Below are 22,417 nucleotides of genomic sequence, written 5' to 3'. Positions count from 1 at the left end.
GGCTTTAGGATCAGAGTGGGGACGGTCAGTGGGCTGGAGGCTCGGAGCAGAGCGGGGTCAGTCAGTTTGCCTGAGGCTTGATGGTTGTTGGACCATTGACCAGTCAATGGCTTGAGAACTATGTGTGGAAGCCCCCTGCACTGATCTACTGAAAGACTGTAATGCTTATCTTTTTAACTTTATTCTCATTTTTCTAACTTATATTACTTACAGTTCATAATATAATTTTTTATCCTTTCTTTATTCCCTTTATTTTTGTATTTTGTATCTAAGATCTGTACCTTGGTACTTTGTACCCAAAATGTTTCATATGAGGTGACGTTGTAAAACTTTCAGTGTACTGTACTTCTGTACTTAAGTACATGTGACAATAAAAAATATTCTATTCTATTCTATTCTGTTGTATTCTAAGATAGAAACTAGCTTTGACTCCCTTTGGGCCATTGCAGGATGCATTGCGCACAGGCAAGTTTCTTACTCAGAGTGAGTTAGAGGAAAATTGAGGAGCTCAATTACCAAAGATTGGAGGCTATGGAAGGATGGGCCATTCATTAGTGCCTCGACTCCAAGTCTCTGTCTGCTCAAGAAGTGAGGTGGCTAAAGAGCAAGCTAAGCATTTACCCTGCAAGCCAAGAATCAGGCAGAATAAGAGGCTGAAAAATAATCAAATGGAAACGATGAAATGCAAGTTGCTACTACCTCACAAGATTCCCTTTACTTGTACTGTGGAAGTCTGTTAGGAATATCACTTGCATTGCACTGTGTTATTAAAGGTCTCCTGCCAATAATGAAGTTATGGTTTGCAACATGGTTTCTTTTAGCAATGATTGATGGTTTTTTTTTAGCAAAGTTTGAAATATGCACCTCCATCCAAATAGTAACTTCACACTGTAGACAACATCTGTATACATACAGCTATATTTAGAAATGAAAAGGTATAGCGCGTTTAACGTGTTTAACAGTGCCACAATGAGTGCTTGATGCCGCTGTCAGACAAAGCGAAATGATACAAGGACATCAAGTGATTCTATTAATGTTAGTGCGATGCTCATTTTCAGATGCCAGGTTTTGATAAAATGCTCAAACAAAATGAAGATAAACCAAAATCTTAAACGTGATTTGACATCACTCTAGGGATTCGGATAATAATTTAATGACCTGCCAGATTTTAACACTTGCTAGTGTTCAGAAATAAAAAAAAATATGTTTTTGATTCAAAACTCACCCAGCACGGTGGTAAAAAGCAATGTGTGTGGGAGGCAAGTCATATTGAATAATGTTCCTTTTTCATTAAAGCCAGCACCTCAACAAAGGAAGGAGCATTACTACCTTCTGTGACTGCAGGCATTCACAATAAATGTGCATCCTTTTTTTCCCAGACAGTCTGACAATTACACCAAAGGATACTCGATGGGTCGGTGCCTGGTGGCTTGGCTTTTTAATAGCTGGAGTGATATCCATTCTTGCTGCAATACCAATATGCTTCTTTCCAAAAAGCATGCCGAGAGAGGGAGAAGGGAAGAGAAGATTCAGCAGGCCCTCCAAATGGCCTGGAGAAGGAGACCGTGGTGGGCCTGACCATCAATCTCAACAGTCATCCAACTTTTCCGTTCTGGAAAAAGGCAAGTTGCAGATTACTCATGTAATAAAACTACAGGATAAGAGGCTTGCTCAGATCTTTAAGCAGTTGAAGTCCATTTTTGATGAATTGTTCCAACGTTGCAATATTGTAAGATATTAACATTCATTCCCATCATTGAAGTTCAACACTTGTTGTGTTCTCCAGAATAATATCAGCGGCTATGTTTCAAAAGATCTTACAAGAGGCCTCGTGGATGCTTTCTGTTTTTCCCTTCGTACCACCTACATTGCTAACAGTCAAGCAAATTGTATGTTAAAACATGCTTCTTAAAGTGTGACAGCTTAAATGTGGAGCAACATGCAACATTGCAAGAAATGTGTATTACTCACAAGTTTTTCTTATTGTGCCAATACTGTGGCTTTAAGAGCTGTATTTTGTCCTGGTTTCTTCTAAGAGAGAGATTGAACGAAAGGCATCGAGTGGTCTATAAGAAAGTAAAAAGCTTGTGAGGGCTTGGAGTTTTTTTTAAAAGTTGGAATAATAGAAGCAGCCTGAATGGGTGTGGTCAAGCTCTCATAGAACCAGGATTTTTAGTTTCTTAGTTTTCAGTAGTGGCAACTGTTGTTGGGTCTGTTGCTGCAGTATATCTCTCCTAGCTACACTGTCTCTGTTTTCTCTTGATGTTTTTCCTCCTGCGTTGCTGGAATTGCATGTGAGACAGTCTTATTTTCTGAATTTGCCTTTTGCCAAGGACGTGTTTATGGGATCTTGCCATATTGGAACAGTTACTGTTTAGTAGCCAACTAATTTATTATTCAGTTAAGCTTTCCAATAGAGTGACAGCTAAGCCAATTCTTTTATTATTTTTTTCTTTTGTTGTATTTTAACTAGACTGTATGAATAAAGTGTGTTTTGCTTCAAATCTGGTAGTTTGACCAATCAAATTGTATCTGGAATGCAACACCTTATACTTACCTATAAGTTAAGAAAAAGTTTAAAATTATGTAAAACATGGACAGGGTAGACAGAGGATCTTTTCTCCTTGGTAGAGGGATCAATCACCAGGGGGCATAGATTTAAGATAAGAGACAGGAGGTTTAGAGGAGGTGGGACAATTTTGTTTCATCCAGAGAGAGGCGAGAATCTGGAACTCACTACCTGTAAGGATAATATAGGCAGAAACATTCAACCCTCATAACATTTAAGAAATATTTAGATATGTACTTGCGATGCCAAGGCATATAAGACTTTGGGCTACGTGCTAAAAAATGGGATTAGAATATTTAGGTTGTTGTTTTTATCCAACTCAGACTCAGTGAGCTGAAGGGACTTTTTCCACGTTGCAGACTTCTATGACTCCCTGAGGATTATGGGATCAGCCAAGTTCTAATTGAATGGCAGAGAAAAACTCGATGGGCTGAATAGCCTACTTCTGCTTCTATGGCTTATGGTCTTCACCATTTACTTCAAAAGATAAAAGCAATTTTTTCCTTGGATAGAAACATAGATTAGATTAGTTTGTTATAAAAGGCAAAACAAAATGAATTTTTCCAGTTATAATGGTAACAGTCTACATCCTACCACACCCCGTTTAAAGTCATCACTGAATTATTTTATCTCTCAGCTTCTATTATTCACATTTCCAAAAGAAGAAGTGCCTTGTTTGTATGGCACTTGCAAAGCAACAAAATTATCACGGTATTTACATTAAAATGTGAAACATGTCTTTATTTTTTCAGGTTTCTTGCCATCTGTGAAATGCCTCTGTTGCAACCCAATTTATGTTCTGCTTCTGTTGCGAGCCACCCTACAAATGAACATTATCATTGGAACATTAACATTCAGACCCAAGTTTATGGAGCAACAATATGGCCAGACAGCATCAAAAGCCAATCTTTTCCTAGGTTTGTATTTTGTTTTGATTGATATGTGAATTACAGAATTGTAACAGCATGAAGAAGGCCATTCATCCCATCATAAGAACATAAGAACTAGGAGCAGGAGTAGGCCGTCTGGCCCTTCGAGCCTGCTCCGCCATTCAGTAAGATCATGGCTGATCTTTTCGTGGACTCAGATCATCTTACCCGCGTTCTCACCGTATCCCTTAATTCCTTTATTGTTCAAAAAAAATCTACCTTTTTTTTAAAAACATTTACTGAAGTAGCGTCAACTACTTCACTGGGCAAGGAATTCCATAGATTAACAACCCTCTGGGTGAAGAAATTCCTTCTCAATTCAGTCCTAAATCTGCTCCCTCTAATCTTGAGGCTATGCCCTCTTGTCCTAGCTTCACCTGCCAGTGGAAACATCCTCTCTACTTCTATCTTATCTATTCCCTTCATAATTTTATATGTTTCTATAAGATCCCCCCTCAATCTGCTGAATTCCAATGAATATAATCCCAATCTACTCAGTCTTTCCTCATAAGCCAACCCCCTCAACTCCGGAATCAACCTAGTGAACCTCCTTTGCACCCCCTCCAGTGCCAATACATCCTTTCTCAAGTAAGGAGACCAAAACTGCACACAGTACTCCAGGTGTGGCCTCACCAGCACCTTGTACAGCTGCAACATAACCTCTCTGCTTTTAATTTCAATCCCTTTAGCAATGAAGGACAAAATTCCATTTGCCTTCCTAATTACTTGTTGTACCTGCAGACCTACCTTCTGTGATTCATGCACAAGGACACCCAGGTCCCTCTGCATAGCAGCATGCTGCAACTTTTTACCATTTAAGTAATAATTCTTTTTACTATTGCTCCTACCAAAATGTATGACTTCACATTTATTTACATTGTATTCCATCTGCCAGACTTTTGCCCACTCACTCAATGTATCTATGTTCCTCTGCAAAGTTTCACAGTCCTCTGCACACTTTGCTTTGCCACTCATCTTAGTGTCATCTGCAAACTTTGACACCCTACATGTGGTCCCCAACTCCAAATCATCTATATAACTTGTAAATAATTGCAGTCCCAACACTGATCCCTGAGGCACACCACTAGTCACTGACTGCCAGCTAGAATAGCACTTATTTATCCCCACCCTTTGCTTCCTGTTAGTCAACCAATCCTCTATCCATGCTAACACTTTACCCTTAATGCCATGCATCCTTATCTTATGCAGTAGCCTCTTGTGCGGCACCTTGTCGAAGGACTTTTGGAAATCTAGGTACACCACATCCACTGGGTCCCCATTGTCCACCTCGCTCGCAATGTCTTCATAGAATTCCAAAAGATTTGTCAAGCATGACCTGCCCTTCATGAACCCATGCTGCGTCTGCCCAATGGGACAATTTCTATCAAGATGCCTTGCTATTTCTTCCTTGATAATAGACTCAAGCATCTTCCCCACTACAGAGGTTAAGCTAACCGGTCTATAATTCCCCATCTTTTGTCTACTTCCCTTTTTAAACGGTGGCGTCACACTTGCTGTCTTCCAATCTGCTGGGACTGCCCCAGAGTCCAGCGAATTTTGGAAAATTACCGCCAGTGCACCTGCTATTTCTCCCGCCATCTCTTTTAGTACCCTGGGATGCATTCCATCAGGGCCAGGAGACTTATCAATCCTTAGCTCCATTAGCTTGCCCAACACTACCTCTTCCGTAATAATGATTGTTTCCAGGTCCTCACCTACCTTCGTCTCTTTGTCAATTACTGGCATGTTATTAGTGTCCTCCACTGTGAAGACCGATACAAAATACCTGTTCAATGCCTCGGCCATTTCATCATATCCCATAACTAAATTCCCCTTCTCGTGCTCTAAAGGGCCAACATTTACTTTAGCCACTCTTTTTCATTTTATATATTTATAGAAACCTTTGCTATCTGTCTTTATATTCTGTGCTAGTTTTTTCTCATGTTCTATCTTACCTTTCTTTATCGCTCTTTTTGTGGCTTTCTGTTGACCTTTAAAGTTTTCCCAATCTTCTAGTTTCATGCTGTTTTTGGCCACTTTGTATGCCTTCTCTTTCAATTTGATAGCCTCCTTTATTTCTTTAGACACCCATGGCAGATTACCCCTTTTCTTACAGTCCTTCCTTTTCATTGGAATATACTTTTGCTGAGCACTTTGAAAAATTGCTTTGAAAATCCTCCACTGCTCGTCAACTGTCCCACCGTAAAATCTTTGTTTCCAGTCTCCCTTAGCCAAGAGCTCCCTCATTCTATTGTAGTTCCCCTTGTTCAAGCACAGGACCCTGGTACAGTACCAGCCAGTACCAGCTCTCCAAATGAGCGATTCACTGAATACATTCAGTTCTTTTCTCCCCATAGCCCAGCTCATTATTCTTTTCGAATGCTAGACTAATTCCCTTTTGAATGCCTCAATTGAATCTGCCTCCACCACGCTTCTAGACATAAACGATGGCACGATAAACTCAATTAAAGAAGTATTCATTTCAAACAAAAGTCGATAACTTGAGAGTCTGCTGAGACCTAGTGGTTACATTTCCATTGAGCATCACCACAGTAGAAAGGAAAATGTGGATTGAAGGATCTATTTGGATTGGGTGAGCAGGCCTGAGGTTCTGACTCCTGTTCCTAGTGTCCCTATAAATCTAACAAAATCCTCCAGAGTTTACTTCAGCTGATTGCAACATGCAGGAAGCAGAATCTGGCAGATCCTGTTTCTGGTCTGTGATTCTCACAAGCACATCTTTTTTTTGGCTTCGTCCTGCCCCAAGTGATGTTTAACGCCCAGGCTGTAGAACTGAAAATCTGCTCCCTGCAATTGGACCAGGAATTGGGCACAAGTTGTCTGCAAATTGTTTTATGATGGTACCACTTGAGAATTTTAATGGGCGGAAAATGAGACATCACGGTGAACAGAAAGAAGGAATGTGTATTTTACAGTCTGTCTCCTCACAATGTCCCAAAGGCCTTTACAGTCAGTGAAGTGTGTTTGACAACATTATAACATGATGGAATTCGTACAGCCAGACCCCATAAACAGCAATGTGAACATAATGGATAATTTGATTTTATGGTGTTGATTGAGAAATGAATATGGCCCCATGTACCAGGGAGATGCCCCTGTTCTTCTGGAAAGCAACACTTCGAGATTGTTCAAATTTTCTTCAGAAAGCTGATAGGACCTCAGATTTACACAGCATTCAAGAGCTGGCACCTCTGATAGTTCCTTTTTTAATTCTTTCATGGCAAGGCCAGCATTTCTTGCTCATCTGCAAATGCCTTGAACTTAGTGGCTTGCTTAGCCATTTCAGAGGGCAGTTAAGAGTCAACCACACTGCTGTGGGTCTGGAGTCACATGTAGGTCAAATTGCGTAACGATGGCAGATTTCCCTCCCTAAGGGACATTGTGAACCAGATGAGTTTGGTGATGGTTGCATGGCCACCATCACTGAAAAAAAAACATTTCAGATTTTTTAATTAATGATGCCAAGTTCCTCCAAATACCATGGTGAGATTTGACTTCATGTCTCCAGAGCATTAGCTGTGTTTCTGGATTACTACTCGTGTGGAATGAGCACACCAACTAGATCATCAGATGAAGTGGGCTTCGAACCTACAACTTACTGATTCAGACAGTGTTCCTGTGCTGGAGTGCACATTGAAGTGTAACTAACTATGATCACCCCCGCCTGCTCTCCAATCAGCTCCTGTCTTGTGCAAGACTCCATTTGGGGGAGTGGACACTCTCAATATCATAGCATTTGTCCATTGATGAGTAAGGGCTTATTCACATCCCCTATTAAACCATCAAGTCAAACTGTAAGGTATGATTCACAGTGCAATCAAGGATTTTTTAAAAACATTCTGCCATTGCTATCATTTGAAGCAGCCCAAAGTACATAGGTTCTACAAGAAGTTGTTAGGCAATTAATAAAAGATTGCCCTCTAATGCCGAATTTTAGGTCAAAGACACATCCTGCAAGACTCTGTTGTACCTGTATAGTCAAGTGAACCCTTTAGTGGAAACGTTAATGAGTGAATCTTTTTTTTTTGGAGTTAAGGGAAAAGTATTGTGTGGTAAACACTTCTCCGGAAATAGGGATTCAGTCTGGTTCTAAATTGTTGGTGCATTTGCAACATTCTGATAGGTAAGAATATTCTGTCAGTTTTGAAGTCACCCTTGTAGATCAAGTAGTGGGAGCAGCATGGTGGCTCAGTGGTTAGCACGGCTGCCTCACAGTGCCAGAGGCCCAGGTTAAATTCCACCCTCGGGTGACTGTCTGGGTGGAGTTTGCACATTCTCCCTGCATCTGCGTGCGTTTGTTCCAGGTCCTCTGGTTTCCTCCCACAGTCCAAAGATGTGCAGGTTAGGCGGATTGGCCTTGGTAGGTATGGGATTACAGGGGTAGAGTAGGGGCGGGATAGGGTGGGATGCTCTTCAGAGGGTCGGTGTGGACTCAATGGGCCGAATGGCCTGCTTCCACACTGTAGGGTTTCTATGAACATTGCAGCCTCTCCACTGTCTGATAATAGAGACCATACACAGTACTACAATCATTCTCAAAGGTTACACTCAACTCATTCCAAACCAAAAAGCATGAGAAGAAAACAAGAAGCCATCATATTGCTAACTAGATGTTAAATAGCCTGCTTGTAAACATAGAAAATAAGAGCAGGAGTAAGGAACTTGGCCCATTGAGCCTACTCTGTGGCTCAACATGACCTTGGCTGACCCTCCATCTCAACACTATACTCCTGCAATTTCCCAATACATGTTGGCAACTTTAGCCTCTGGAAATATATCTATACCTTTCTGAAATATAATCAGCGACTTGCCACCACGCACCCCCAACCCCTGCACAGCTTTCTTTGGAAAAGAATTCCATAGATATTGACATGTGGTGTTTGATAACATTTTTCGAAGTATTGAGTTGTATGGAATGCCGTAAACATTGAGTGATAGAGTATCAAGTGGATAAAGATTCCAAAAGTGTTCCATGGCTGTAAGGACTGTGATGTGAAAAGTAGTGGGAACAAAACTACTGGATGAATAGACCTTAAATAGAAACATTACTGTTGGAGTGGGCATCTCAGCAAAAAGGAGCTCAAAGGGTTAGTGCAGATGGTAGATCAATTCAGGTCTTAATGTTCATAACACAGAAAGTGTACAACATAAATACAAGGATAGTTATAATTAAACAAATGGCAATACGGTATGTAAAAGATCAATTAGCATGATGAGACAATCAGTGGCCACTAGTTTCTGCACTCATTAACCATTCCAATTACTTCACCTGGTGCAAAATGATTAGCAGGCCAGTGCATAACAAAAAGGATATCCTGCCCCCCGTTGTGATCTGCTACCCCAATCTGGATATTTTAGTCACTGATGCTGGGCCTGGGATCAGGCTGTGCAAAACCAAATTTCAAGGACTGGTAACGAAAAGCACAACTGTGTCAAAGAAAGTTTGAGGACTGGAGTAATAAGGTGCTAACTTTGAGCATCTTTCTCCAGGGCTTGTCAATATTCCCCCCATGGCAATTGGGATTTTCTGCGGAGGGCTGATAATGAAGAGGTTCAAGCTAAATGTGATTGGAGCTACAAAGTTCTGCATTGGGACAGCTATTGCTTCCTGGATACTCCTTGTCTTATATTTTATAATGGGCTGTCAGAAGACACCAATAGCAGGTTTGACGGCCTCCTATGTAGGGTAAGTATTGTTCCAAGAAAATAGTCAAAACAATAGCAAGACAGTTGCACTGTGCCTGTGTGCACATGTATTTGCACCTCTTGGCATGTCACATATATGGGTGTTCAAATGCTATCCATTAATGCCATTATTTATTTATATTAATCTTTAACCATGGTGATGGGTCAGGCAAGACAACACAAAGGTTGGACAAAGTAAGAAGAATTTTTTTGACAGCACAGACTCGATGGGCCAAAGGTCTTCTTCTGTATTGTTTAATTCTAGGATTCTAGAAAGGCAGTAAGCTTGCTTTAAGAAAATAAATTAAATAGAATTATTGAATCCCTACAGTGTGGAAGCAGGCCATTCAGCCCATCAAGTCCACACCAACACTCCGAGCAGCATCCCACCCAGACCCACCCCCCTATCCTATCACCATAACCCTGCATTTCACATAGCTAACCCACCTAGCCTGCACATCCCTGGATACAACGGGGAAATTTATAACGGCCAATCCACCTAACCCGCACATCTTTGGACTGTGGGAGGAAACCAGAGCACCCAGAGGAAACCCACACAGACATGGGGAGAATGTGCAAACTCCACAAAGACAGTCGCCCAAGGGTCGAATCAAACCCAGGTCCCCGGCGCTGTGAGGTAGCAGTGCTAACCACTGAGCTACTGTGCCATCCCCACAATCTGTGCAATCCATAGAACCACAAAGCCAGAGATAAGCACAGAAAGAGGCCACTCAGCTCATCATGTCTATGCTGGTCAAATAAACTGCGATTCTAATCCCACTCGCCAGAATCTGGCAATAGCCTTGGGGGCTATAATGCTTCAGGTGAAGATCTTTTAAATGACGGTTTCTGCCTCAACCATTAAATTGGAGAAACAACTTCAGACACCCACCACCTACTGGGTCTAAAGGATTCCCCTCATGTCTAATCCTTCGTCCAATCACCTTAGGACATTTTTCCTTCAAAGGAAAACAGATCTTCCCTGTTCATTCTATCCATGCCTCACACAACATAAGAAAGAGTTTGTGGATATTATGGTATTGAAGAATAATATTAAGCATTTATTATAGTTAACAATTACATACAAACAATACATTCCTCAGACATAGAGCTGGTATTACGCAAGGAAATTACATGCTTAATAAGAGCAACATTGTTCCAGTCACATAGTGATCTGAGTTAAGATAGAGTCTGACATCTTTACAGCCTCAAATCACGTGCAACAATACAGTGATGGTATCATGAGCTTGTCTCTTAAAGGTATACTGACACACTGACCATGAGACATAATATACTATCCCGCTTTTCCAAAAGCTGAAATATTATCCCGAACAGATATGTATGTTTGCATATAAGCATGTGTAGTCAATTCAATAGTTATACAAACAGGTAGAGTGTGGTTTACAAGGCCAAAATTTCAAACTTCAGTGTAATGTCTTGGAGTCTTGATAACCCATCCTGCTCTGGAGAGATATGTGTTATTCCCTGTCGCACTTGTCTGACAATGTGGTTGTTTTGCCACTGGTGGGGGATACTCAATGCAACCACAAAGGCATCATTGTCTCTGTGCATGATTAGTGTGTCATACATTGATCTGAGCTGGTATCGGTTCCTTTACAATGTAACACCATGATCAGTAATGACTTTGTGTGATCTAGTCTGGTTACAGATCCTGGAGACCTACGCTGGTACCCAAGTACAGTAATTTCGCTGGTATTTGGCAGACAGAGGGAATGGGGAGTGCCAGTTACCTGAATCTGCCGATTGCATGGGAAATAGGGCAGATCAGTGGTTGGCACCACTAACTTGCAGTGGCAGGGACCCGGGCTCCAGTACATCCTCGGGTGACTGTCTGTGTGGAGTTTGCACATTCTCCCCGTGTCATGTGGGTTTCCTCCAGGTGCTCCGGTTTCCTCCCACAGTCCAAAGATGTGCAGGTTGGGTGGATTGGCCATGGAAAATTCTCCGTAGTGTCCAGGGATGTGCAGGTTAGGTGAGTTAACCACATTAAAAACCCTATGTGGGGTTACAGTGTACTCTTCAGAGGGTTGGTGAAAATCTGATGGGCTGAATGGCTTCTTTCTGCACTGCAGGGATTCTATGAAATACTAGTGGTGGCTGGGAGAACTCAATACATCGCCGCCACAAGATGAACGTGCATTTTAAAAACGAGTATCCAGACCACTCATAAATTCTGTCAGTGAGATTTTGATCCAAAGGAGAGAGAGAGGGTGTTAACCGAATGAGCAGCTCCCATAGTGAGGAAGCTTACTCCTGATACAATAAGTCACTGGGTCTGCCTTGGTCACGAGGTTACAATTCTGATCTCTCCTTTTGAATTGCAGACTATTGCATTGTGGGAGAACTACCATGTGCCGTAGGGAGGCTCCTTTCTGATTGTCAGCTGTAAGAAAATTCTGGGCAATGATTCTTATCACTATTCTTATCCAATGTTCTCCTCTTTTCATCTTTCTCCGCAAAAAGCCACCTGTGTGTGTGGTGCCTGAAAAATCTAGAGCTTACACTTTCCACATTTCTGCACCATTTTTTAATGTTTCCCAGCTCACAGTCACTTCCTAATAGTGCCTTCTCCAGCTGCTCCATTTAAGCAGTTCAGGTATAATTCAAATGGTCTTCACCTCTCAAGGCTATTGGCTATTGGTTGAAAAATCCTGCCGATCAACAATTATGGACATGGAAATAATTTCAAACAACAGGAAGCACGAAGTTGCCAGTGTTATATTGAATGGGAACAGATTAGTTACACATTGCAATTCTGCTTTCTGTCCTCAGGCCAGTCATACATATCCCCAGTCTATTTAGAGAAGCTGGTTGAGGGCCAAATGGTGGCTGGGAGTGAGAACATCACAGCTCCTCCACAAATAAGACCTTGCCTACCTCAGCAGACAATGGAACATTGAATCATAGGACCCCCACAGTAGGGAAGCAGGCTATTCAGCCCATCAGCTCCATACCCCCACACCCACCATTTCCCATGGTTAATCCACCTAGCCTGCATATTCCTGGGCACTATAGCATGACCTATCTTGGGACTGTGGGAAAAAGCCAGGGCACTTGTTGAAAACACACACAGACACAGGGACAATGTGCAAACCCCACATAGACAGTCACCTGAGGCTGGAATTGAACCCATGTTTCTGGTGCTGTGAGGCAGCAGTGCTAACCGCTGGGCCACTGTGCTGCCCTGGTTTAATTGGTTTAATGTGACTTCAGATACCTATCACAGAGCAGCACCCTTGCAGTACTGTGCTGGTCGGCCAGGCTCCAGTCTGTGGAAAGGAATTTGAATTTGAATCCACAAATTTCTGGCTTAGCGGTATACATGACCATCACTGAGCCTGAGCTGAACAGAGATGAAAGCTGTAAACTGTGAGATAAAGTAAGAACGGAAGAAGAAAAATGTTCCACAGGTTTTAAGCACTTGGAAAAAGTGAGTGGAAAATTACTGATAAACCTGTAGGGATGCAACAAAGAACAAGAATGTGCAGATGTTTACAGATTAAAAGGAAGAAGAGAAGATACATAACAGATAACATGAATGTATATTGGCTGGAGTTGAAATAAGACAGATTCTGACACACGGAGGAACAGAGGAGTTACAGGTTAAAGATGAAGGAAGAATTCGTCATAAAGTCAAAATCTGCTTCTGGTATCTCGCACAGGAATGCAATAGAGTTACACGAATATCATGCTCAGGGTAAAGGAGCAACAGTGAAGTCCTGGATAGATTTGAACTTTATAGAGGTTAAAAAGATGGACCTGACTCAATTTCTAAAACTTTACTTAGTATATCAGTTATATCCTTGTATTTCTTAACACAGAATTACCACTCTCATTGAGGTTTGGTAGGTTGCCTTGGTTCAATTCACTTCAGGGTTCCAAACAAACTGGTAACTTGTGGTTACAGAGCAATTCGTGTGTACATTTTTAGTTGAGAATGTTGCTGCTTGCATTTCTGACCATGTGCTGTCATGCTGGTCCTTGGCTCAATATCATACACTTAAACCAATAATACCACATGCAGTTCTTTTTCCAAGTTAAGTAGTAGACTTAGTAATATACTGATCATGAAAAACACACGTGCAAGAGGTATTTGTGAAACAATTTCCACAGCACTAGAAGAATAAAATCTGAGTTTAAAAGTCTACGAATTTATATAATGTGTAATCTGTATAATGCAGGTGGCTCGGTGGCTCGGTGGTTAGTACTACTACCTTGCAGTGTTAGGGACCCAGGGTTCAATTCCAGCCTTGGGTGATTTTGTGGATATTGCACGTTATCCCTGTTTCTGTATGGATTTCCTCCACAGTCCACAGATGTGCAGGTTAGGTGGACTGGTCATGCAAAATTGCCCATAGTCCCTATGGATATGCAGGCTAGGTGGATTAGCTATGGAAGATGTAGAATTACAGGGATAGGGTAGGGGGTGAGTTAAATGGGATGCTCTTCAGAGAGTTGGTATGGACTCGATGGACCTGCTTCCACACAGTAGGGATTCTATGTAGGTGGTTTAACAATTCTAATGGATCTTGTGGATGATTTACCAATCCAAAGCTCTAGAATTCACATTTGATTGTTCTCAACTTGTTTGTGTAATGTTGGTTGTTGCCATGATGATCTTCGACACTTCCATCGTCCAAGCACCTCTTTGTTCTGTACATATGTGGAGCTTCATTTTCTCCTCAATGTGGCTCCATTAGGTTTTGCGAAATCATAATATCTAGACTCACTGCAAATGTTTAGATATCTCTGCAGGTAACCAGGTTCTCTGGAAAGGATTCCTGACTCTAACCTCCTTCCTATATCCAAATTAAACAGCTGTGCATTTGTATGTCAGTTGTGTACCATCTTCATTCTGTTTTGCTCTTTGAGAAGTCCCTCTTTTTAGGGAACCTGGGCAGGTGATTGCTTGGTAGGTTTGTCCTAAATTGCCTACCAAGCATGATCTCTGGCAGTGACTTTAGTACCAGGTTTCTAGCAGGTGTCAAAGTCATACCCTTACTCTATTAGAAATAGTGCAGTGGTAGACTTGCAACAAGTAATTTCCAATGATTGGTGATTGGCTTCCACAGTGAATTGCTTCCCAAACAAGAGTGTGTGGAACCTTATGAATTTGATTACCAATACTCAATGTTGGAATATTTGGATTGCACTTGCGACAGAGTTTTGGATACAAATGCGTTTGGTTTGCCACACTTGCATGATTGCATATTCCTATCTGTTTCTGAGATGCATTGACTTCCAGGAATGTTCTCTTCGTCAGCTGGTAGTACTGTAGGATACAAGTTTCTACTAAGAATGCTTATTTGAGTAATTCAAGTATGTTTTGATGGTCCTGCTGCCATACACATGGAATGTCATTTCTTAAGATCTCCCTTTGTTCGATAGTGATGCATTATCAGAAACAAATGGCACGTATGGTGCTATAGCTAAAGATGTCTAAAATATATCTGAAAGGTTGTTTTTGTCTTTGGGAGTACGCATGTGTTGGGCATATCAGATTTGCTTCGCTCAGGACAAATCCCAATATTTCAATGGATAGAGAATAAAAAGTCAATCTGATGTAAGTTCACCTGACACTCCTTGCTGTTGAAGTTGTGACCTTCGTTAAGAGCCTCCTCCATCAGTGAGTATAATCAGGACAGCAGGACTGAAAAATATGGTGAAGAGGTTTTTGGAAAGGATATCCAGAACTTAAGCCCTAGTCAGTTGGATACATAACTACTAAGAGATAGCAGTGGCCAGGATTGTGCTTGGGGTGGGAGCAGGAGGGAGGATGCAAAGAAAGTCAGAGTTGGAAGAATGCAGAAACACAAACAGAAATTGCTGGAAAAGCTCAGCAGGTCTGGCAGCATCTGAAGGTCTGGCAGCATCAGACTCAGAACTCTAAAGAAGTATCACTTGATACGAAATGTTAGTTCTGATTTCTCTCCACAGATGCTGACAGACCTGCTGATCTTTTCCAGCAATTTCTGTTTTTGTTTCTAATTGCTAGCATCTGCAGTTCTTTGGGTTTTTATTTGAAAGAGAAAGTGCTCACTGAGAATTGTATGTTTGAAATTGGTTGCAGAAATAGGAAGAAGCAGTTGTCAAGGGACAGTGCCAGGTTAGAAATTTGAGCATAGGAATAAGAGATTTAAAATAGAGGCATTGGTTAACTGGGGTGTAATGTAGACCAGTGACCATGGGTGTGGGGGAGGGAGTGCTGGCTGAATAGAACTTGGTACAAGTTAGAATTTGGGCTGCAAAACTTTACAAGAGCTTATGTTAATGGAAGTGGGTGATGGGAGGCAGGTCAGGAAAGAATTGGAACAATCAAGTTATTGGAAAGAACAGACAAGTTAACATTTCAGGTCTCGGCCCTTTGTCAGAACTACTTAAATATAGATGTCTAATTTGATTTCCATCATCTGATCATATTTCATGTCATGACTAATGTTCTTCAATTTCTGTGCACTTCTGGCATGCAACAAGGCAACATTAGCATCAAGATCTGCATCATCTTCAAATTGCCAACAGGTTAATGATCCACCCACTGTGACATTTAAACATGTGCTGCGTTGCATTCTTTAATAACATTTTGAATAATTATGGTGAAGCTTTTCACTATATTTATAAATGACATAGATGAAGGAATAGGGAACCATATACTTAAGTTTACTGATGAAAACAAGTAAAGCAACATAGTAACTAATGTAGATGGGAGCAGAAAGTTGCAAAGAGACATTGAGAGATTATGAATGCAGGGCAGAACCTGAGTGAGCGTGGCAGTTGGAGATCAGTGCAGCAAAGTTTCAGGTCATTTTGGACCTAAGCAAGACAGATCACAGCATTTTCTACTTGGTAACAAGCGAGGAACTGTGGAGGAGCAGGAAGAGGCAAGGTTGCTAATCACTGAAAGTTAGTAGACAGACGCAAAAATATAATTCAAAAGGCCAGTGGAAAGTTGACCTTTATTTCAAAGGGGCTGGAAATTAAGGAGATGTTAGCGATGCTACAATTATATAAAGCTCTATTTATACCTCACTAGATTTAGTTCTCTTCACTGCATCTCAAGAAGGATGTATTAGCCTTTGAGAGAGTGCAGCACACATCCAGCAAAATGATACTAGGTCTAAAAGTTTAAAGTATGAGGATGAGTTATATAAATTAGGCTTGTGTTCCCTTGAGTACAGAGTATTAAGAACTGATTTAAGGTGTTTAATATTATTGAGCAATTTCATAAGGAAAATATGGTGAAACCATTTCCTCTAGTAGTAAGTGCTTTACAATACATGAAATATACTGAACAAACAGGATTTTTCAGCTAAGTAATGGGAAAAATGAGCCATTGTCTTCAGCTGCTGTCAGAAAATACATCGTCAGAAATCACATGACACCAGGTTATAGTCCAACAGGTTTGTTTGAAAACTATAACCTGATTTCTGACCTTGTCCACCCCAGTCCAACACCGGCACCTCCACATCAAAAAATGCATTTGCTAGCTTCTGATTCCATCGCTCTGCTCAGTGCTGAGCCAGACTGTTTGCAATCTTAGTGTCATACTAAATGCTGGAATGAGCTTCCAAAATCATATCCACATCATCAGTGGGTCTACCTGTTTCCAATTTCATAACTCTGCACAAATCTAACTTTTTCCCTGTCTCAAGACATCTGTTGAGACCCTCACCCATGCCTTTATTGCCTCTAGGCTTGACAATTTCAACACAATCATGTTCAACACCTTCTTTCCTCCATAAATTTGAGATGATCCAATATGCATTCCCGCACCGGCTGAAGTTACATGAAAATCTCGCTTCCTCACCCTTGCTCCTCAGGCATGGTGGTCCTCAGGTTAAACTCACCACCAGTCATCTTTCCCTAATGAGTGAGCAGCCCCATGGTCCTCTGGAGCTATGGTAACTTTACCTAATGCCCTTATTCTAACTTGTCCATGTTCCAATCATTCATTACCTCTATGCTTGCTGATGTACATCAGCTTCCAATTGAGCAATATCTTGATGATAAAATTCTCATCCTTGCTTTTAGATCCTGCTGTGATCTTGGCTTGACTATTCAGTAACTTTTCCCAGCTCTATGACCCTCCAAAGTATCAGTACCTTTCAAATTCTAGTCACTTTCTCATCCCCAGTTTCAATCACTCCACCACAAAAATAGTGCCTTCTGCTGCTCAGACTCCAAGGTCTGGAATTCCCTGGCTTACTTTCACTGCCTCTCTCTCTCCCTCTCGTGATCCTGCTTATTTTACTGTTTAATTCTTTGACCAAGTTTTTTTTAGTCATCAGGCCTCGTATGACCTAAATGGCTCAATGTCAAATTTCAATAACAGCGATGTGAATCATTTTGGCATATGTTATTACATTGAAGATGATATATAAATGCAAGTTCTTGCCAATTTTGATATTCACACAAGGGTAGTGGAGATCTGGAACATTGTGCCTTTCAAAGCAGCAGCAAGGCTCAGTGGTCAGCAATGCTGTCACAGAGCACCAGGGACCCGAGTTCAATTCCAGCTCAAGCGACTGTCTGGGTGGAGTTTGTAGGTTCGCCCCGTGTCTGCATGGTTCAGACTGGGTGCTTCTGTTTCCTTCCACAGTCCTAATATGTGTAGGTTAGGTAGGGTTAAAACTCACTCAGAGATGGTAGGAACTGCCAGTGCTGGAGTCTGAGATAGCAAGGTATGGAGCTGGATGAACACAGCAGGCCAGGCAGCATCAGAGGAGCAGGAAAGTTGACATTTCGGGTCTGGGCCCTTCTTCAGATTTCTGGGCTGAATGGCCTGATTCCCACATTGTAGGGATTCTATGAAAGCTATGGCTTGATTTGATTTACTATTGTTACATGTACTTAGAGACAGTGAAAAGTTTTGATTTGTGTGCAGTACAGGTAGATCATACCATACAAACTGCATTAGGATAATAGAACAGAGCAAGGAATACAATGTTACGGCTACAGAGGAGGTGCACAGAGAGTAAGATAAACATTAAATTTAAAATTTGAGAGGTCCATTTGGAAGTTTAGTAAGGGCGGGGATTGAGATTTTCTTGAATCTATTGTGCGTGTATACAAACTTTTATATCTTCTGCCCAATGGAAGAGGGTGGAAGAGAGTATAACCAGGGTGGGAGAGATCTTTGATTATATTGGTTGCTTTCCCAAGGCAATGGGAAGTGCTAAATGGGGTCAGTGGATGGAAGGCTGGTTTGTGTGATGGACTGGACTGTGTTCACGACTCTGTAATTTCTTACGGTCTTGGGAAGAGCAGTTGCCAGACCACACTGTAATGCATCCAGATGGAATGCTTTCTGTGGTACATCTGCAAAAATTGGTAATAGTCTGTGTGGACATGCTGAATTTCCTTAGCCTCCTGATGATGTAGAGATCTTGATTTGCTGTCTTGACTGTTGCGTTGACATGGGTGTACCAGGACAGATTATTGGTGATCATCACTCCTTAGTAAGTAGGATATTTCCAAACTGCCAGTCTGGAAGCATCTGTGGAGGAGAAAATAGAGTTAACACTTTGGGTCCGGTGACCCTTCCTCAGAACTGATGGTGGCTGGGAAAACGTCAGTTTATATACTATAAATTTATATACCCGAAACGTTAACTCTGTTTTCTCCTTCACAGATGCTGTCAGGCCAGCTGAGCTTTTCCAGCAACTTTTGTTTTTGTTCCTGATTTATAGCATCCGCAGTTCTTTTGGTTTTTGTTTCCAAACTGCAACTGATTGATTTTGTGAGCCTGGCGTATTAGGGTCTACAAACCTGAGTTTGGTAAATGGAGTTAAGGTATAGATCAGCCATGCTTTGATTGAATGCTGCTAGGTTACCAACACCTGGACTGGCGCCCAGCCCGGCTACACTACCCGCGCTGACACCCTACACTACCCGCGCTGACACCCTACACTACCCATGCTGATACCCTACACTACCCATACTGACACCCTACACTACCCGCACTGACACCCTACACTATGCGCACTGACACCCTACACTATCCGCACTGACACCCTACACTACCCATACTGACACCCTACACTACCCGCGCTGACACCCTACACTATCCGCACTGACACCCTACACTACCCGCACTGACACCCTACACTACCCACACTGACACCCTACACTGATACCCTACACTGACACCCTACACTGATACCCTACACTACCCGCACTGACACCCTACACTACCCACACTGACACCCTACACTACCCGCGCTGACACCCTACACTACCCGCGCTGACACCCTACACTGCCAGCGCTGATACCCTACACTACCCGCACTGACACCCTACACTACCCGCACTGACACCCTACACTATCCGCACTGACACCCTACACTACCCGCACTGACACCCTACACTACCCACACTGACACCCTACAGCACTCAAGTAGACACCCTGCACTACCCGAGCTGGCATCCTAACTCCTATCTGTCTGCCTCATTACCCTCTCAGGACATGAGCATCACACTTACCTATGTCCTTACGTGGTTGTCAGGATCGTTAAATTTCAGAATGCAATAGCTGACTGCTATGACTGTCGGCTCAAGGAAGTGAATGCCTGACCCTCCCGTCCCTGTAAAGATTAGAAGCTTTGATGATTTTTATTTATTCCTCTTTCAGTCACTGAGTTTGAATAATATTTTCTCCATCAGGATTAGAGCGACCATTGACTATGTTAGCACACTTAGTGTACTTCTGTATTTCAGGGCAATGGAGAGATCGTACAGGGAGCACAGTTTATTCTCCCCGTGTAACACTAACTGCATGTGCTCAAGCTCACAGTGGGAACCTGTCTGTGCTGGAAATGCATTAACTTACATTTCTCCTTGCCTTGCTGGTTGCAAATCATCGCGTGGGACTGGGCTAAAGATGGTAAGAAATTCATTTATCCACCTGATAAGATAAAACATAGGTTCATCCCAAGCACTGATTAGTTTTCATAATGTTTGAGACTGGACCCAATATGGTCAATATGGAAATGCTTAGATGTAATTTTCAAGAATAAAGTGATACATAATCATTTCAAGTCTTCAATTTTGATATATTAAGGAAAAGTAAAGATAGATGAATATCTTATACCAAAAATACAGTGAACTGGCCACTGGATCACAGTGTTCACAGTTTCTACATCTCCACGACAAGGATACATACAAGTGAGATACACAATGATGGCCACTGACAGTGATGATTTGGACACTGTTGCTGTTGGCTGTGACCTCAGGAGGATAACTATGTGGGAAGGCATTGGTAGAAGAGAACAGAAATGCAAAGATCAATTGGCTATGAAGAGAACTGAGAGAAAACAGATGGCAGGGAGTCATGCAGTGCCCCGGTCCACTGTCCTCCTCTCTGCAGTAAATGCAGCCGAGATCATTATTCCAGGGTGGGGTTCATGAGCCATGTAGGGCCATGCTCAGTACAAAGTTGACAACTTATAAGGCTTCTATAAGTTGACTTCTATAAGATAGAAGGCTGTCACCGCAGCATCAACATTTGAAAAAGGTAAAACCAAATGTGCTTGTTGATCAAAGCACATCCCCAGCTTTAGTAAGATAGACTGTTTACTAAGATAAACACTGAGGAGTGATCTTCTATTTAATCCATGCAGGAGGCTTTCTGAATTGAAAAATAGTAAGGAGGAGATCCAATAGTTTATTTCTCTGCGATGGTATATGCCAGCCAGCAGTTGCAGAAAAAAATACATCAATTAATTACAGGTCGAAAGTTAAACTGATTTACAGACGCCAATTCATGTTCTGATAAACTTTCTGAAAGTTGCCAACTTTGGATCAGGAAAGACTCCTACTCAAAGGCAGTACTATCAGTTATAGCAATTAACTTAAGCCATAAAGTAAATAGACTGTTAAGAAATCTTGATCAAGAAGTGTTGCGAATCCAAATATCAAAATGGAGCCATAATCCTTACTGCTAGTCTGCACTTTTCTCCCAGACACCTCATGACTGTGAGCTTTTTCTACACAGGAATTCTACAACTGCAGTTGTATTTCCCGTTTGACAACTACCAATTCTTCTGTGGTTCTGGGACAGTGCCCAAAAACTGAAGATTGCAACAAAGTCTTTCCCTATTACTTGGCGGTATCCTTTCTCGAATCTTTCACCCTTTCTTTTGGAGGCATGGCCGAGTTTGAGATACTAATGAGGTAAAAATTTTCTTGCATAAGTGATTGGAGTTTGAATTGTGCAACAAATAGACTCATGAAGAACCATGATGTTGTAATATGCTTTATAGCTATTAAAATGCTTTTGAAGTCGCTGTTGTCATTGGAAGGAACACAGGAACCAAACTATACACAGCAAGACCCCACAAACATCAATGAGACAATGTCCAAATATTCTGATTTTCGATGATATGAACAAAACATAGTCAAAGAAACAAAAACATTCTAGAGTGCGGCACTCCTTTGGTAATACATTGGAGTTTCTCTTGAAGGTGAGAAACTGAAAACTGAGACTTCACCTTTTATTAAAATGCAAAACAGATGCAATATAGGCTTCAGCTGTTCCTTCCTTCCATCCATCAGGAAAATAAAATTCACCTACTCCGAAAACTGCTAGTTGTATTGGAACTGAATTAATTGATCCAATCTCGTGAGAGCTCACAATGTAGCTCAGCCACAACATCAACTAATCTAAACTTTTGTCTTAAAATGGACTGAATCTGGAAACAAACACATACAATGCACAGAGGCAACAAGGTGTAGAGCTGGATGAACACAGCACGCCAAGCAGCATCAGAGGAGCAGGAAAGCTGACGTTTTGGGTCTAGACCCTTCTTCAGAATAAGGGCCTAGACCCGAAATGTCAGCTTTCCTGCTCCCCTGCTGCTGCTTGGCCTGCTGTGTTCATCCAGCTCTACACCTTGTTGTCTCAGATTCTCCAGCATCGGCAGTTCCCACTATCTCCACATACAATGCACATATGCCTTGTGGATAGATAAGGGTTGCAATTGCACTTGGAAATGTAAAGAAAAATGTTAAGGAACGATTTCTGGACCCTCCTACAAACCTGCAGTTGACACTGTTGGATTTAGAAGTGTAAAGGTTCCTGATAGTTGATACCTATGTGCTTAAAGCAGTCCCTCTAGCTTGGCTCACTAACTGCTGGAGATGGTGTAATTTTGGCTGACTCCCTGAGGAGTTCTGCAATACAGGTCCTTAGGGAAAT

The 22,417-nt window shown here is 41.8% G+C and overlaps 1 protein-coding gene across 1 annotated transcript in view; it reads left to right on the top strand.

Annotated features, from left to right (window-relative positions):
- LOC109935390 (solute carrier organic anion transporter family member 1C1-like) overlaps positions 1-22,417 on the top strand; it is a 58,673-nt gene that overhangs the window by 25,334 nt on the left and 10,922 nt on the right. The window contains exons 7-11 of the mRNA XM_020534025.2: positions 1,380-1,622; positions 3,322-3,486; positions 9,010-9,205; positions 19,939-20,104; positions 21,215-21,393. Of these exons, the coding sequence (XP_020389614.2) occupies positions 1,380-1,622; positions 3,322-3,486; positions 9,010-9,205; positions 19,939-20,104; positions 21,215-21,393 (949 nt within the window). The remainder of the gene's footprint in view (positions 1-1,379; positions 1,623-3,321; positions 3,487-9,009; positions 9,206-19,938; positions 20,105-21,214; positions 21,394-22,417) is intronic.

The sequence above is a fragment of the Rhincodon typus genome, chromosome 22 (assembly GCF_021869965.1).
Source record: "Rhincodon typus isolate 14 chromosome 22, sRhiTyp1.1, whole genome shotgun sequence".
In the NCBI taxonomy this organism is placed as follows: Eukaryota; Metazoa; Chordata; class Chondrichthyes; order Orectolobiformes; family Rhincodontidae; genus Rhincodon; species Rhincodon typus.
Note: the sequence above shows the minus strand (reverse complement) of the source record. Positions and strands in the feature narration are given on the sequence as shown.